Genomic DNA, 15,692 nt, shown 5'->3' on the forward strand with positions numbered 1-15,692 from the left:
TTAGTTTTTTACTGCTCCAGAATAAGGTTTAATTTATATGGCAAAGTGAATGGATATTCATGTCCAATTTTTTGTGTTTGCTGTGTATGGTTATTAAATGACCAAACAATTTAGTTGTTGATATTTTTATCCACTGCATCAGAATCCCTTCATTCTGATTTTCTTCTGTCTACATATTTTGTAAAACTGTTTGTGTTCTAGGTTCTATAAACGGAAAAGTCAGATCTGTCAATGTAGAAGGTTGTTCTAGCGGTCCAATCTGCATATTAAAATCAGGAACAAATGTCACATTGAATGTGGAATTTGAAGCCAGTAAGTATGCTCTAGATTTATAATATACATATTTATATAATTCAAAAGTAAGAGAATGCTTATCTTAACCAATTGGATTTTTTATGTTTACATTACTTGGGGTATGTATTGTATGCAAGTCTTTATTACCTATAGGCTAGTGTAAGCTGCAGTCTAGGGGCCTACTCATATTTTTTAAATACAAGTAAGTTTATTTTTTAAATTAGTATTTCAGTTCAAAAATCTATGCTCTACCATCAAATGAACCTCATAAATAAGAAAGCTCTGGTATCTGAAAATTGAATAAAAATAATTCAGCTTTGGCATATATTTGAAATCTTATTAGAGATAAGTGGCCTCAATTGGAAGTCTTACATTTCAAATGTGGGAGTTAAATTTAAGATTACTTAAAGCACAAATCCAGGCATAATAAATCCTTTGGACGGGGGGGAAGTGTGATGGACAAGTGAAGTTTCTTGGAGGGAAGATAAAAAAAATGCTTAGTAGATGACTATTTCATTGTTTTTCATGGAGAGTCTTGCAGAACGATTTTAGGAGGAGGGGTTGCCCCTTCTCTGTGCGCAGGTATGCCTTGTATTATTATGTTTGTTTGATGTTGGTTTTTTTGGGAGGGGGGATTCTGCTACCCTTTGGGCCCTTCACTTTCTTAGTATGGCTTTGATTGCATGCATTAATTTATGTCCTGATGAAACGAATATATTTATCAAATTGATCACAAAAGTTTTTCTATTCAATTTCAGTCATGATTATAATTGTTAACTTTAAAAAAATCGTTATATATTTTGTTTATATATAAGGTCAAAGTAATTATTAGCCTTATTTTCGTGATTTCTAACCTGATCTGTCCTCATTCCTTTTCTGATTGCTAAAAATTCAAGTTTTCTGTTTCCAGATTCTAATTAATTGGTCCTTTACTAGAAATGAGGCTTACAAACAAACATTTTGAAACGCCCCCCCCCCTCCCTAACACAAACACTCACACAAAAAGGATGAATCAGGAACATACATTAAAATCCTGACTGTGAGCCTGGGCCCTATTTCTCTCCTATTTTGGCAAGAATGTGATGTTCCCTTCTGACAAATGTGATGGAGACTAGAATTCAAAGACTCCCTTCCTCCTCTCCCCAACTGTGGTTGAATCCTTCCTGGAACGCTAAGAGGCACAACTAAGACATTAGCTGGTACCTCTGACAAAGTTTGATAATCTTAGGTAAGATACGGTAACCCTCTTTGGTAGATACACTGATGACTAGAATTGATGTTCCCCTGGATTAATTTATATTTCTTCTGGATTTTGTTTGTTTTGATGGGCTATTTTGGGCTGAGCATACTCTTTCTAGCTATATGTTATTTTTTGTGCGGCCCCCTCCCCATTGTAGTGCAGTGTTTACAGGCATGTGTACCATATATAGTGAGTATATAAAGACATCAATTTTTGTTGATAGAAGACCATTGCTAAGTGTTAAAGACCATGTAGTGACCAAGAGAGGCCAAGGATTAAACAATTTCCATTTAGCTGGGTTTTCCAGTGACTTCTTGCTGTCTGGTTCTAATCTGGTATCAATGCTTTGATTAAATTTGAGCGGTAGTATTAGTCTTGATCTACAGTGGTGGGGTTCAATGCTTTTCTTGAGGTGATAATAATTTCAATAGTCTGAAAATTGCAGCACGGAATGTTACAACGTTGAAGGACAATTGTCGTTTTGACATTTTACGTGACGAATTCAGACCTTTTGAACTGAACTTGCTAGAGTTTCAGAAACTCACCTTAGGGTTAGGAAGCCTGAAATTAGGTGATATAGAATTTATTTTTTCAGGTAGGAAGGATGGGGTAAATAGACAGGGAGTAGGGGATATAATGAATAAAGAGGCTTCTAAGTCTTGCTTAGGTTGGGTAGATATTTATAATAGCATTCTAGTTACTCACTTTATGACCAAAACTGGCATATGCCTCTTTAGGACTGACTGACAGAGGCAATAGTGATTCAGATAGATTTTGTATACAATTACAAGAACAAGAGACAGGATCCTAGTTATAAATGTGTTCCATATGAATACCGTCTAGTAGTATCTTAATCTGAAGCCATTTAAAGAGTTGATTAAACATAAACGTGTGGAAGGGTAGCTGCTTCTTAGGTAGTTATGTTGCTATGTTTGCGTGTACTTCATATATGCACTAAAAGGTAATCAACGCGTGCCTGCGTCTGATTGAAGATCACCCACCTAGAAAAGACTTGCTTGCTCTAGAATTTGGATTAGCTACCATAAACTTGGTTTTATAACCCTCTAAGGAAAGACTAGATTGTATAACATTCACGGCAGTTTGAAGCAATTCAATGTCTCTTTCTAGCAAAAGTGTGTTATCACTACTAGAAAGACGGTTGCGATAAATTAAGCGATCAATCGCGAAGGAAGGAGTTTTATTGAATAAAAGTGGATTAACAATCGATCCTTGTTTAATCCTTATCTTTACTGGAATACGATTGCCTTGAATTGAACCAGAACGCACCTTAACATGAGAATTATGATACCAATGCCATGAGCAAAAATAAATGAAATGATTGACGCTATTACGAAGGAGTGCAAGAACAGGATGAGAATGAAGGACAGAAGTAAAACCTTTAAAAATATCTAATACACGTACGCATAGACTCTTGTTAGTTAAACGGTTGATATAAAAGGAAACAACATGTGTATTTTTAACTCCAATGCCGTTTTGGCGGCTTGTTGAATTTTATGTGACTGCTTCTGATATGTACTTCTGATATGCTTCTGATATGTATATGCTTCTGATCACTCATGTAGAGCATTTCAAATATTAGTTTTCTATATACTTAGTTGTTGTTTTTTTCTTTTAGTGACGGATACGAACAAGCTGACAAGTGTTGTTCATGGAATCATAGGTGGCATTCCTCTACCTTTTCTGCTACCTAATGACAATGGATGTATTTCATCTGGAATAAAGTGCCCTGTCGTTAATGAAGAAACTTATCATTATGAGTCGGATCTTGAAATTTTGCAAATATATCCAAAGGTAAAGAAGATTTTAATCAGCCAAATGGTATAATTTTTAGAATAAATAAAAAATTTTGAATAAATTAAAAAAAAATAAAAAGACATAAACCTCAAAGAATTGCAATTGTAAGAAAATTAATTTCTTAGAAAAAAAGAAAACAAGTAAATATATAAAATATTGCTACTACTGCTGTTACAAAAAACTCACTGCGGCGCAAAGCCGCCTGAGGCCAGCACATCAGCGCACGCTCCTCTTCCGCCTCATTTTATTTAAAGCTTCACTCTTTACCTCCTTCCATGAAGTTCCGCTTTCTTTCAAATCTTTCCTTGTGATCTAATATACTAGCTCTATGGATATTCAAGAGTATAAAGGAATAACTATGAATATTAAACTCTATGGAGCCTATGCGGCTAAAATACGTAATAAATTCCTCCACAAAACAAATGAATGACAACAGCGCAAAAAAAAAAGTTAAACTGAGTAAACAAAGGGTTGTTGGGTTGAATCGTTTGTCTTAGCACAGTCATCTGATTGGTTTATGTTTTTTATATTTTGGAATCAAAATTTGACATTTTATTTAATCGACCATAGTGTGTCTTATAACAGTAATCTGAGGGTGGATGTAGTTTAAAATTTTGGAAGCACTAAATTACAGTTTATTTGATCTAAAATATTTTGTCTGAGAACAGTCATCTGATGGGTTAAGGATTGGTATCTTGTGTACTAACAAATTTACCTTGTATTTAATAGAAAATCGATTGCCTTCTCACAGTCATCTGAGGGTTTATGGAGTTGTAAATTTTGTAAACACTATATTACATGTTATTAATTATAATCTAGTTTGCCTGAGCACAGTCATCTGAGGGGTTAAGGATTTGAAAATTGTGTACAAACTAATTTACATTTTATTTAATCTAAAATCGTTTGCCTGAGCACAGTCATCTGATGGGTTAAGGATTGGAAACTTGTGTACAAACTAATTTACCTTTTATTTGATCTAAAATCGTTTGTTGTTTTATTTTTTCAACTGTATCACGGAGAGTGAACGCAGGCAATAATTTCACAGCACGTTCAAAGATAGAGAGGGTTAGATATTTGTCGCAAGCTCACATTCTGATGTATGATGCATTGATGCGCGGTTGAGGCTAAGAGTTTATTTCTGTAACCGAAAAATTCGTTTTCGAAACCGGTAATCTGTTTCCAGAATGAAATTGTTCTTACCTTCAAGTACATTGGAAACAAATGATGGGTTCTTTTTATGGTAAATTTACTACCCAGCGTTGGCTTGTCCACATTGTACAACTTTAACCATGAATATTGGTTGGGTGTCATGATGTATTTTGGCATCATATCCGAAGAATATTTCTTTTTTTCAGAAGATTTTGCCTTTAGCAAAGCTCTTAATCGATTGTGAAAGCTAAAACTCAGTGTTGCTCCTGCAACATTTTCGTTGGCGAAGCCGATCAAAAGTCGCAGCAACGTTTCACGTTACCCAGGAAATAGAAATGTATTTAGAGTCGAAATTTGAGGAGTAAAAGTTTGCAAGAAAAAATATACTTGTAGGTTTTAGTTGTTGCTTATTTGACAGGCAATCTTTTTTCCAACTTTTTTTTTATAGGTTCACTATTGTTTTGTTTCTTTTTGTTTTTTTTTTTTTTTTTTATCCTCGGATTGACATGAGTTGCGTTTAGCCTTTTTCATAAACCCTATTTGACCAATTGACAGGTCGGTAGGGCCTAGTCCTTAAAACAAAGTGCAGAGTTAATTCAAAAAGGATATTCAGTGCTGGCTTTAGTTTCAATACAGATCAAGAGAGTGGCTTTAATAAAAAATTAGAGGTTTTTCGTTTTACTTTGACGAAGCTACTGCTGGAATGGTGAGAAATTATTATTGGAGAAGCCGTGTAGGTCGAAGACTCTTATTAGTTGTGGTATTTGAGGACGATATTTGTAAAAGGTTTCAGTTCGTATTTCTTTTTCTCTCAGTGTTTTATTTCCTCTACGTCCCCCACGAGCGTCGTTTTTCAGAGGATTTAGTAAAATGTATCTTTCTTATGTTTTTTATTTGTTTATTAATAAATTCTTCCTTACCATTAATGACTGTAATATTAAAGAGTCTTACAAAATTATAATAGTATGTTTGGTGGCACTCATACAGCAAAAGTATGGGTATTATAAGAAAAAGTCAAAGGATAGTAAAGGGTACCCCGGTGAAACTTGGAAGGGAATTTAGCTAGTTATCAGCCCAAGTTCTCGTTTAGTGTGTTCAAATATGATGAATTCTGTGGAGTGATGTCTCTAACCAGATATAGGACTCTATTGCCAACATAGGCGATAGCATTAATTCGTTGGTGCCTCCGTTTACTGGTGATGGATCATCCCACAAATATTTTCCAGGCGAGAGTGATGTTTCACCGTACCTTAAACCAGCATTTTCGGTTGGAATTACGTGAGTGTATAAGGAGTATGAAAAATAGAACTTGAGGGGAGTGGGATTTTTTTCTTTAGTGGTTCTGAAATTTGTACTATCTGTTGTATCTAGATACAACAGATAGATACAACTATTTTGTTGTATCTATCTGTTGTATCTATTGGTTTGATTAATGGATCTTTAAAGTTGGTTGTGTTCCCAGATTCTTTAAAATATACAAATGTGATTCAGCTGTACATAAGGGTGATACGAATTGTTTTTTGATTGCAGGTTTATTTCACTTATACCAGTTATTTCAAGGATAACTAAAGAACTTATTAATAATAGAATCGACAAGTTTGTAGCAAACAGATTTTTTATTTCACATCAGTTTGGTTTTAGAAATGATCGTTCATAGGAGCAGCTGTTTCACTGCTCATTCATTTGTCCAAAATACGTCATTCATTCGCTTATGATGCTCTCGAATTAAAGGTTGCTTCTGTATTTCTAGATATGAGTAAAGCTTTTGAATCGGCTGATTGTGATATCCTGATTCAGAAAATTTTTAACTGTGAAGTTCAGAGCGTTTTTACTAAAATTGATTAAATTTTTTTTATTTAATCGTTCCCAGCGTATGATATTGAATGGAATCCTTTCAGATGTTTTGCTTGCACATGCAGGTTGGTTTTGCTGATGATGATCTTTTGTACATCTGTGATGTTTTATACATCTGTTTTGCAAATGACTCTCATTTGACTGTTGCTATTAAGGCAAAAGTAGAATTGCTGAATGGTGTGTGTCAAAATGATCAATGTATTGAAAACTGGTCAGTTAAACAAATTAAAATTGAACCATATTAATTCTTGATTTGTGGTGTGTGAAAGAACACAAAAAGAAACTATTGTCCAAGGATAAGGGTATAAATACTGGTAGTCCAAGAGTTGATTTAAGCCTATGCTCGTTATCTGGGAGGGATTGTTGATGAGCCACTAAATTGCAAAGATCACATCGCATGTTTTAGCAGTAAATTAGCTAAGAATGTTAGGTTTTATCTCTCTATGGTACATCCCTATCAGTTATATTGCTGTTTGCCTTGTAAAACACTTTCGAAATGCACCTTATTCCTCTTCGGGGTGTACAGAATATGCCTAGAATTCTGAGCGGCGATTGCGAGAATGTGTCAGTAAAGTATCACAACAGTGAAATTTGTCTGTTACCTTTTGCAAAAATTTTTGAATTCACAGTACTTTATCTATGTATGAGTGTTACCGCCGAATATTGCCTCTGATTTTTTTTTCTTTTTGCTTTTGACATATGCACAATCTCTTCATCATTATGGAATTTGAAACTTCTCATTTGATACGCTGACCGTTAGTTATAACTAATAGATAAAGGTTTAATAGCTGGCATGTTGGGCCTTTAAATTTGAAAACATCCAGAGAATATAATGAATGATACCTCTGGTGTAAAGAACGACAGAGTGTTTAAAGACTTACCTTCAATGCAATTAGTGTATAACTTATGCATTGAAAGAACGAGGGAAAGGGGAAAGGACATTTATCTGAAAATGAGTGTGGGTTTTACAACATTCAATAGGGTTCTCTTTTGAAACCCTCTCTAAGGGTACTGAGTGATAAGAATATTATTTTAGCAAATACATATTATATTTGAAAACCGATTAAGCTGTTTAGAAAGCGACTTCATAGTGAAATGAAGGTTTATCCGGCATACAGCTATATTCTATTAGATAAAGCGCTTATAATGCTATAAAAGAGGAGAATGTTTTTGGCTAGAAATTGCCTTGATTTTGTTTTCATTCAAGTATATAGTTTTTGTTGGACTCTTTTTCAATAAAGGAAGGCTTGATGTGATGATTTTTCTTTTAAGTTATTATCCTTTTTTAGATTCGTGTCGTAGTGAAGTGGGAGCTTAAAGATGAAACTGGGAAGGATATGTTTTGCATCCTTATTCCAGCTGCGATTCAATGAGAGCATCCATAATTTGTTTTCAGCTTTCATGAAACCGCACTTTTCCTGCCAGCGTGTGTTTTAGTGATTGGGTTTGATCTCTTGTCTTTCTGTTTTACCTTTTATTTTAAGTGTGCTGTGTTTTTAAGGAGAGCTGCTCTCTATTAAATATTATTTGCATTACTCTTAGAAAAATGCCTTGTCTTCACGTTTTTTGGAAACGTGACAATCAAAACATTTTTGGAAAACAACAATCCATGGAATGGCGACATTCATCATCACCCAAAAAGTGAACATTTCCAGGCAGAAATTGTCTGCTTAAATTTCACTTTTTTGGGTGATGATGAATGTAATCATGAGATTGTTATTTTGATTCTCACCCATTTCCTTACCATTCCATCACTCATAATGTTTTGTCCGTAAGCTTCACAGATTTCACGATGAATATCGATCGGTTTTACACCTTTAGCACTAAGAAATCGTATAACCGCCCGAACTTCACAATCAGCGGGACTCACGATTGTCGGAGGCATCTTAAACACTCTAGTAAACAACGTATGCAATCTAAAAGTCAGACTGTAATGGCGTCAGTGCGTAGACAAGAGATGTAGGTATTCAGCTTACATGCGCAGAACGGCGACAGTAGCATTGTGGCGGTGTAATCGTAAAACGGTACTTACTTAAAAAACACGCCTCGTATCAAATACATTGGTTGTTTAACTGTTATAATTACTGGTTAAAAACAGAATTTAATTGATATATAGGTTCCGAGGCAACTCATGGTTTACGGAAAAACGAGAATAATCTTCAGTCAGTGAATAAACAAGCAACCACTCAGATAGTTTGGCAAAGATCTTCGCTATACCATGTTCCTTGTATTTTTTGTTCTTTATGCGTCTTGTACATAATTCACGACAAATTTTATAACTTAGATTCAGCCCATTCATAACCAGTTTTTAGCTGGTGGTAGTGATTAGGATTTGGCGGTAACTGAAAATAGCCAATGACGTAGTTTTCAATTGTAGTCTCGAAGTAAGTAACAATGGGTTTATTTAAGGCTTGTCTATTGAATTCAATTGAACTTGGGCTTTAACTAAATATAGTTATTTATCTGGCTAGATCTTTATTGTGAATGGGTTGGGTTGTGGCAAATATCACAATTTTAAATTAGCCAGCTTCAGTATGTCATGAAATGCCATCTAAAGTTTATAGTAGTTTCATGTTAAATTCATTTTACTTTTTTTTTTTTACAAGTTGAGACTGAACCACCTGTCTAGCACTATGAAAAAGAATACTATTACTTGACGAAGATATGCCATCTTCCCGAACTTACTAGTTCAATGAACAGTGCAATTTCAACCTTAAACATGTATTCATGCTGGATACAATAGGAGCATTCAAATTAATCTTGTTCGTCTCAATGTTACTGCAAAACTTGCAGCAGTATCTATTTCTTCACATTGAATTGTCGAGTTGCCTTCGTTTTTGAACGTGAATGTATAGTAACAATAGCTGAAACAAGGCAGCCTTGGATGAGCCAAGAGTGGGTATTCCAAACAAGTCTGAAAGTAAACTTCTTATAGGTCGAATTGATGAATTGGAAATAAGGATTTACCATCGAACGTTTTACTTATTTGTTAAGGTTTTTTCTTGTTATTAATTTCCGTATAAACTATCTTAATATTATTTAAAATAAAAAGCTTTTCAATTAATTTTCCCTGTTTCTCAAAAAGGTATGCTGGGACAGGAAATCTGATGGCAAATTATGAATCAGGCCCCTAAATATAATTAAAAATAGGTTTAAGAGAGAAGAAAAAAGAATTTTATTTAAAAAAAAACACATTAACAACAAAACCCTGAGTTTATGAAACTTGTGTGGGCAGACATCACCCTTTACAAAACCCTCTATACACAATTACTACCAGTCATCCTTCGCCCCCCCCCCCAAAAAAAAAGGGGGGCAGAAAAATAAATAATAATAAAATAAACGAAATAAATTAATTTCTAAAAATTTCACGATCTAATTGGATACCGAAGACTAAAAATTAAAAATCATTCTTCTATTCTACCTCCTCTTCGCCCTCCCAAAAAAAAGTGTCACAATCACTCGAGAGAAAATTCGTATGCAAGGATTAAAACTCGTATGTAGACAAACACTGTCCTTTTAGTTTACTGTGAAATTCATGTAGCTCATCAGTTGTCGAAATAGCCTGAGGTAATGGTTCCCACACCCGAGGGCCAACATATCTTATGGAAAAAACAGATCGCTTTGTAATAACCTGAGGTCGCCGAAATAATGTCGATGCTCTAGTCGAGTAATAGTGGAAAACACCACTTGTACAAACTTCCCTAAAACACTCGGGTAATAACGCGTGTGTATATTTAAACCTAAAAAGAGCATTATAAAAACGGAATAATCCAGCAATCGGTATTATATTTACTTGATTATATTTATGTCTAACAGACGTATTATGATCATCTCCAGTTAAAAAACGTAGGGCATTATTTTGTAAACTTCTAAGAGGACTGGGGGCTGTGGGTTTGTGGGCTTTGGGAACGAGCGAAAAATAATTTTTTGGGTTGGTTGCGTTATACCCATGTTAAATTTTTGTTTACTTTGGAAAAGTGTAAAATCTATCAAGGGCAATAACCTAACTACAAAAATTGTTAAATATAGATGGAACAAGTGTGATGATATGAAGCCAATTTGGAGGCCTTTTTATAGAGCTACTGCACCTATGGTGCATTTTTCAATGTATTGATGAAGATTTAGAATTATATTCTAGATGATATTGACAATTTATAGAATTTCAACATACAAAAATTGGACAAAAAGGTAAATTTGTGATAAGATAGACACGAAGGCACGGCTGTCTTGAGTTTGAGACGTCGAGAACTGAGTACTTGAAGAACAGCTTTGTTCGACGTTGCAATTCGATTTGGAAAGATCTTCCTCGGAACGTTTCCCCTGAAATTGTTTCTGTTTTTCTCCTTCAAAAGAAGGTTCAATACTCATTCAAAACATTGCAATGAAGTGATGTAAAAAAACTAGTACCAAAATTACCTGGCTTTGTGATTTTAGGAATAAGAGCAACAATAAACCGCTTTTTTGGGGGCTTCGCGGTTAATTCATTAATAAATGTTTTTCTATTGACTATCCAGATTGTTAAAAACATTAGGAGATTTTCACTGCAAGAGAATAATTTATGAGCTTGGTGATTGTTGTTCTTATTAAAACTACGTCTTCAAACTACAATTTTGCTTCAGAGAAGGATTGTCGAAAGCTCAATCAGGATTACTAAAATACAGTCTTTACTGTTGCTGGAACAGACTTGTTAATCTAGAATGGCAGTTGAATGACAATTTTCACATGGTTTTTACTTGGTGATTGTCAGTCACTGTCAGTCTTAAAACACAATCTCGCTTGAAAGAAAAATTGTAAATTTACTCGGAATAGTTAAAATAAAATCTTTATTGTCTTCAGAACAGACTCGGCAATGGTAATTGACAGACATGGTAATTTTGACAATTGTATATCTTTTGACTATTAGATCAATTATGACTTGTACATGGGCGCCCATAAGCTGAATTCCAGGGGGGGCAAACTTCGTCTAATTGCTACTTTTAATGCTATATAATAGAAATCTCAGAACAAAAATATAAAAATAAGGCAGCATCATTCAGCCAGGGGGGCCAGTGCCCCCCCCCCCTGCCCCCCATATGGGCGCCCATGGACTTGTAATTTTAACTGTCCGGTCCTCATAAATGCTTGATCACTTAAGTATTTTAAAGGAATATTTTGTTTTTGTCTCGACTGTCGTCAACTTTTTTGTTATAAGGAATTTTTGAAATTGACTTGAAACCATAACACTTGATTGACGTAATAAATAAAAGCTTAATATGCCAAGTAAATCTAAGTTCCTCGTCGACTGTAGAAACAAAAGAATAAAAGAAAAACGTATAGCCTAAAGGGAGTTAGTAAAAGCTTTTTATTTGCTAATACAATTAAGATCATCATTTAGGTCCGTTTTTAGATTAAAAGACCGTAGCTATTACAAATGTTATCCAGTTGAATTCTTTGTAGGTAAATTACCCTCATGCACAGAGAGTTGAAATGGGTAATTGTTTCTCTGAATTTGATTAGAAAAGCTTACTTACATGAGAGGCACCGCAAATATTTTGATGTTTGCTCTATCGTACAGTTTTCTTCTTCTTGTTGTTTGAATTATTATGGAGACGCTTTCTTATAGTATTATCACCAGTGTTAAATCCCGGTCTCTGTGGCGGGTTGCTTTAGCTGAGATTGAACTCCGGGTCCATCCTCAGAGATCAGCCCTACTGCGCCACCACAAGGACTCCATCACACCGTTGTCTGCGAAAAGTATATATCTTTCTCCTTTGAGAGCAAAGTGCCCTCTATACTAACAATCTTGAGCCGTGAGTCGAAAGATGACGTGCTCCTGTCGAAATGGGTAAGATGCTGTAACAATTTGGGATAATTATACGTTCGTTAATTTGTTTTATTGCATCTAATATGTTAGATAATTATATATTGTCAATCTTAATAAAAGCTTACGCACTTGAAATGTTTAAAATGGACATGGTATTCTTGGCTTGCTTGTTGTACCCTGTCTTGGTATGCTATATTTTTGGAATTGATTTGATACTGTAACAAGTTCTAGCGTGAACGATAATAACTTGGTGTGTCAAAAAGATCTTAGCTCCACATTGGTTGTAAAAATCGGCTTAAGAACCAACTGCTAAAAAAGTATTATTTTACAATAAAAAAAATTTGTTTTTTTTTTTTTTTTGCTTTCTCAATCGACATAATTATCTCCAGCTTCCGGGGTAAATTAAATCGCTATTTTTTTTTTTTTTTTTTTTTTTTTTTTTTTTTTAATATGATAAGCTAAGTTTTATCACCCTCATCTGAGAAGTACCTACCACAAATATTTTGGAAGAGTTGTTCTGTCGTACAATCATCTAGTGAAAAGGGAATCCCTTCCTCCTTTAGGAGCACAGTATCCTCTGGACTAAAAGGTTCTAGTAGTGATTCGATAGACGGCATACTCCTGTCAAATATACCATATTGTTTACTAGGAACAGGCTCAGTGAAAAAAAAAGAAAATAAAACACATTTTGATGAATATATGCAGGTTCATAAAAATTTAAAGATCGAACCCCTTTCTCTCTCTCTCTCTCTCTCTCTCTCTCTCTCTCTCTCTCTCTCTCTCTCTCTTCTCTCTCTCTCTCTCTCTCTCTCTCTCTCTCTCTCTCTCTCTCTCTCTCTCTCTCTCTCTCTCTCTCTCTCATCTCTCTGCTCTCTCTCTCTCTCTCTCTCTCTCTCTCTGCTCTCTCTCTCTCTCTCTCTCTCTCTCTCTCTCTCTCTCTCTCTCTCTCTCTCTCTCTCTCTCTCTCTCTCTCTCTCTCTCTCTCTCTCTCTCTCTCTCTCTCTCTCTCTCTCTCTCTCTCTCTCTCTCTCTCTCTCTCTCTCTCTCTCTCTCTCTCTCTCTCTCTCTCTCTCTCTCTCTATTTCAGTTTTTTGCTCCCTTAATACACTTATAATTTATTTATTATTTATTTTGGAAGCTTGTATTTTAAAACAGAAGGTATTTTATCTGAATTAGAGTTATTACAGAATTCAGCTTAGTAATTATTCAAACGTGTCCTAAACCTTACAGAAGATAGTAAAAAGGAAAAAATACATCCGCGTTCTTTCTTCTGGTAAAAATGCGAAATTCTACATTTTTGCAGATAAGGAGCTTAATACCTCTACAGTACGGTTTCCTGATACGCTTAAACTGACGGTGTGATTTTCGTTAAGATTCTAAAACTTTTATGGGTTATTTTCCCTTTCTTTTCGAAAATAAGGCAAATTTTTTCAGGCTCGTAACTTTTGACAGGTAAGATTGAATTTGATGAAACTTATACATTTAAAATCAGCAAAAACATCCGATTCTTTTGATGTATTTACTGGTATCAAAATTCCATATTTTAGAGTTTCGGTTACTATTGACCCTTGTCGCTCCTTACTTACAGTTTGTTACAACAAACTGTTTGATTATGTTTCTTTGAAGTATATTCCATGTTTAAAAACAGTCGTGGAGTCTTTAGCTCGCACAATGCAAAGGATTGCAGTCAAAGCAAGATTGTGCTCAACCATCAAAGAGTAACGTTAGGACTTACAATGAACATTAACAACTCCTTCACACGAAAAAGACCGTATCTCTTCTCAGTTAGGTAGACAAAAGGGACTGGAATCTGTACCCACCATCTCTCAGCTTCTAGAAAATAGTGGCCCTGACAGGAATACTTACAAACTTTACTGATAATTCTTCTTACTGATGTTAAAGGTCCTAACAATGGATCACACTCGAATAAATTTATCCGCATTGAAACCTTCGTAAGAATTAGTGTATATGGTCACATGACGTTTTACTTTTTCTATCTAAAAACTGATCAAAAATAAAACTCCTGATATAAATAATATAAACGATGGAACGATGGACTTCTATCCGCCTTAAAATAGCTTGACTCGTACTTACTGTGCGATATGGATTAACCCAGAGTCAGGGATGAAAGGATCTAGGGAATTATAGCCACACCCACTCCACAATCCCTATTGTTCATTTGAAGTTTAATAATTCTTAGAAAAATGCTGCAAGATTCTTAAGATCCTCTAAAAAGGTGCATCCTTATAAAATTCATTGGCGGGAGGCTGTGTCTGAAAAGTGGATAACTTGGGCCCACAAATGCCCTTTTTGAGACTTCATTGGACACCACCAGTAAAAGACTATATAGGTATAAAATGCTCCTTACTCGGGTAGACGGAAAGTTGGTACAGGATTAGCCCTGTGTAGGTCAGTTACTTCTTTGATCCAAGTATTGATTATGTTTGATTCCTTGTCAATATCGTTTACATGTTTTACTACCTGAAAAGAAAGTTTTTTCATCAGAAAACAGCTTCTTGACAACTCTGATTTTTAAATCTATATTCAAGTTATTTTGGGAAAGGTATTTTGTTAGACACCTGTTCTCTTGCCGTTTGCCAATGTATAGTAAGTCTACTTATTGTAATTTTTCATGCAAATCAAGTATTGCTTAAAATCAGTAAATGACTGTTAAATCAGTAAATTACAATACAAGGATGAGACTGGGATTTAACTACTTGATTCGGGCTTAAATAAAGAATCAAATGAACTTCCTGGAATCTGCGTGAGGATTTGGAAAATATACGATCAGTCGTACTTTGATATATTTCTTTACTGGAATGTCTGACCGACTACGCCATCTCAACGAAAAATCGAATAGGATCCTGAAAGTTAGACTAAATGGTTGGTCTTACAGAGAGTAATTGGCTAGTGTATTTACCTGATTTTGGCCAAAAATTTGATCTATTCTCTTTCGACTAAACAACACTGAATTTTGGCAAAGATAAGTTAAAGCAAGAAATATAAATATGGTAAAGGTAAAGAATATTGTATTGGAATGTACAGTCCCTACCGACATTGCTGAACACTGTTTCATGGCCCTTCAGCCAGAAAGTAAAAGGGGAGTTGGCTGTGCTTTCGCATATCCCTCCTGTTTACCTTCTTCATGTACCTATTTAGGGATGACTTTGGCTGAGCTCACATAGCCACGCCACTGCCCCCGTTTCAAACTAAACAACTGGCGACACAAGGACTCGGACTCTGTCCTCACGGACAAAAGACTTAAAGTCTAGCTTGCTAACCACTCAGCTAGGACAGCCTTAAGAAAGATGAGCACATGTTTGTTTACTTAGTGTTTAATGCAGTAAGCTCAAGAGATTACCGTGTCTGAAAAAAAAATGGAAATGAAGGAATGGCTTTTACGAAACATAAATAGAAGAAAAGGAACAAGAGAATTTTTACATCAGCTTACATCATAAAAAACAGACATGAACACACGTCTTGACAAAAAGCTCTTCTGGCCAGAAATATCTTAAAAGTGTCAAAGTTTCAGTTGTT

General features: G+C 35.0%; 2 protein-coding genes across 4 annotated transcripts in view; one reads left to right on the plus strand and one right to left on the minus strand.

Moving 5' to 3' along the window:
• Positions 1-7,887, plus strand: part of Npc2a (Niemann-Pick type C-2a) — a 29,342-nt gene extending 21,455 nt beyond the window's left edge. For all 3 annotated transcript variants that reach the window (XM_089091492.1, XM_089091494.1, XM_089091495.1), the window contains exons 2-4: positions 202-312; positions 3,171-3,346; positions 7,642-7,887. In XM_089091492.1, coding sequence (XP_088947618.1) covers positions 202-312; positions 3,171-3,346; positions 7,642-7,725 — 371 coding nt within the window. In that variant the 3' untranslated portion in view covers positions 7,726-7,887. The remainder of the gene's footprint in view (positions 1-201; positions 313-3,170; positions 3,347-7,641) is intronic.
• A 388-nt stretch (positions 7,888-8,275) lies between these two features.
• IFT46 (intraflagellar transport 46) overlaps positions 8,276-15,692 on the minus strand; it is a 36,441-nt gene continuing 29,024 nt past the window's right edge. The window contains exons 5-7 of the mRNA XM_089091496.1: positions 14,524-14,636; positions 12,649-12,776; positions 8,276-9,266 (exon numbers count right to left, since the gene is read on the minus strand). Of these exons, the coding sequence (XP_088947622.1) occupies positions 9,160-9,266; positions 12,649-12,776; positions 14,524-14,636 (348 nt within the window). The 3' untranslated portion in view covers positions 8,276-9,159. The remainder of the gene's footprint in view (positions 9,267-12,648; positions 12,777-14,523; positions 14,637-15,692) is intronic.

The sequence above is a fragment of the Artemia sp. Qi Xiang Cuo genome, chromosome 7 (genome assembly GCF_049724085.1).
Source record: "Artemia sp. Qi Xiang Cuo chromosome 7, ASM4972408v1, whole genome shotgun sequence".
Classification (NCBI taxonomy): Eukaryota; Metazoa; Arthropoda; class Branchiopoda; order Anostraca; family Artemiidae; genus Artemia; species Artemia sp. Qi Xiang Cuo.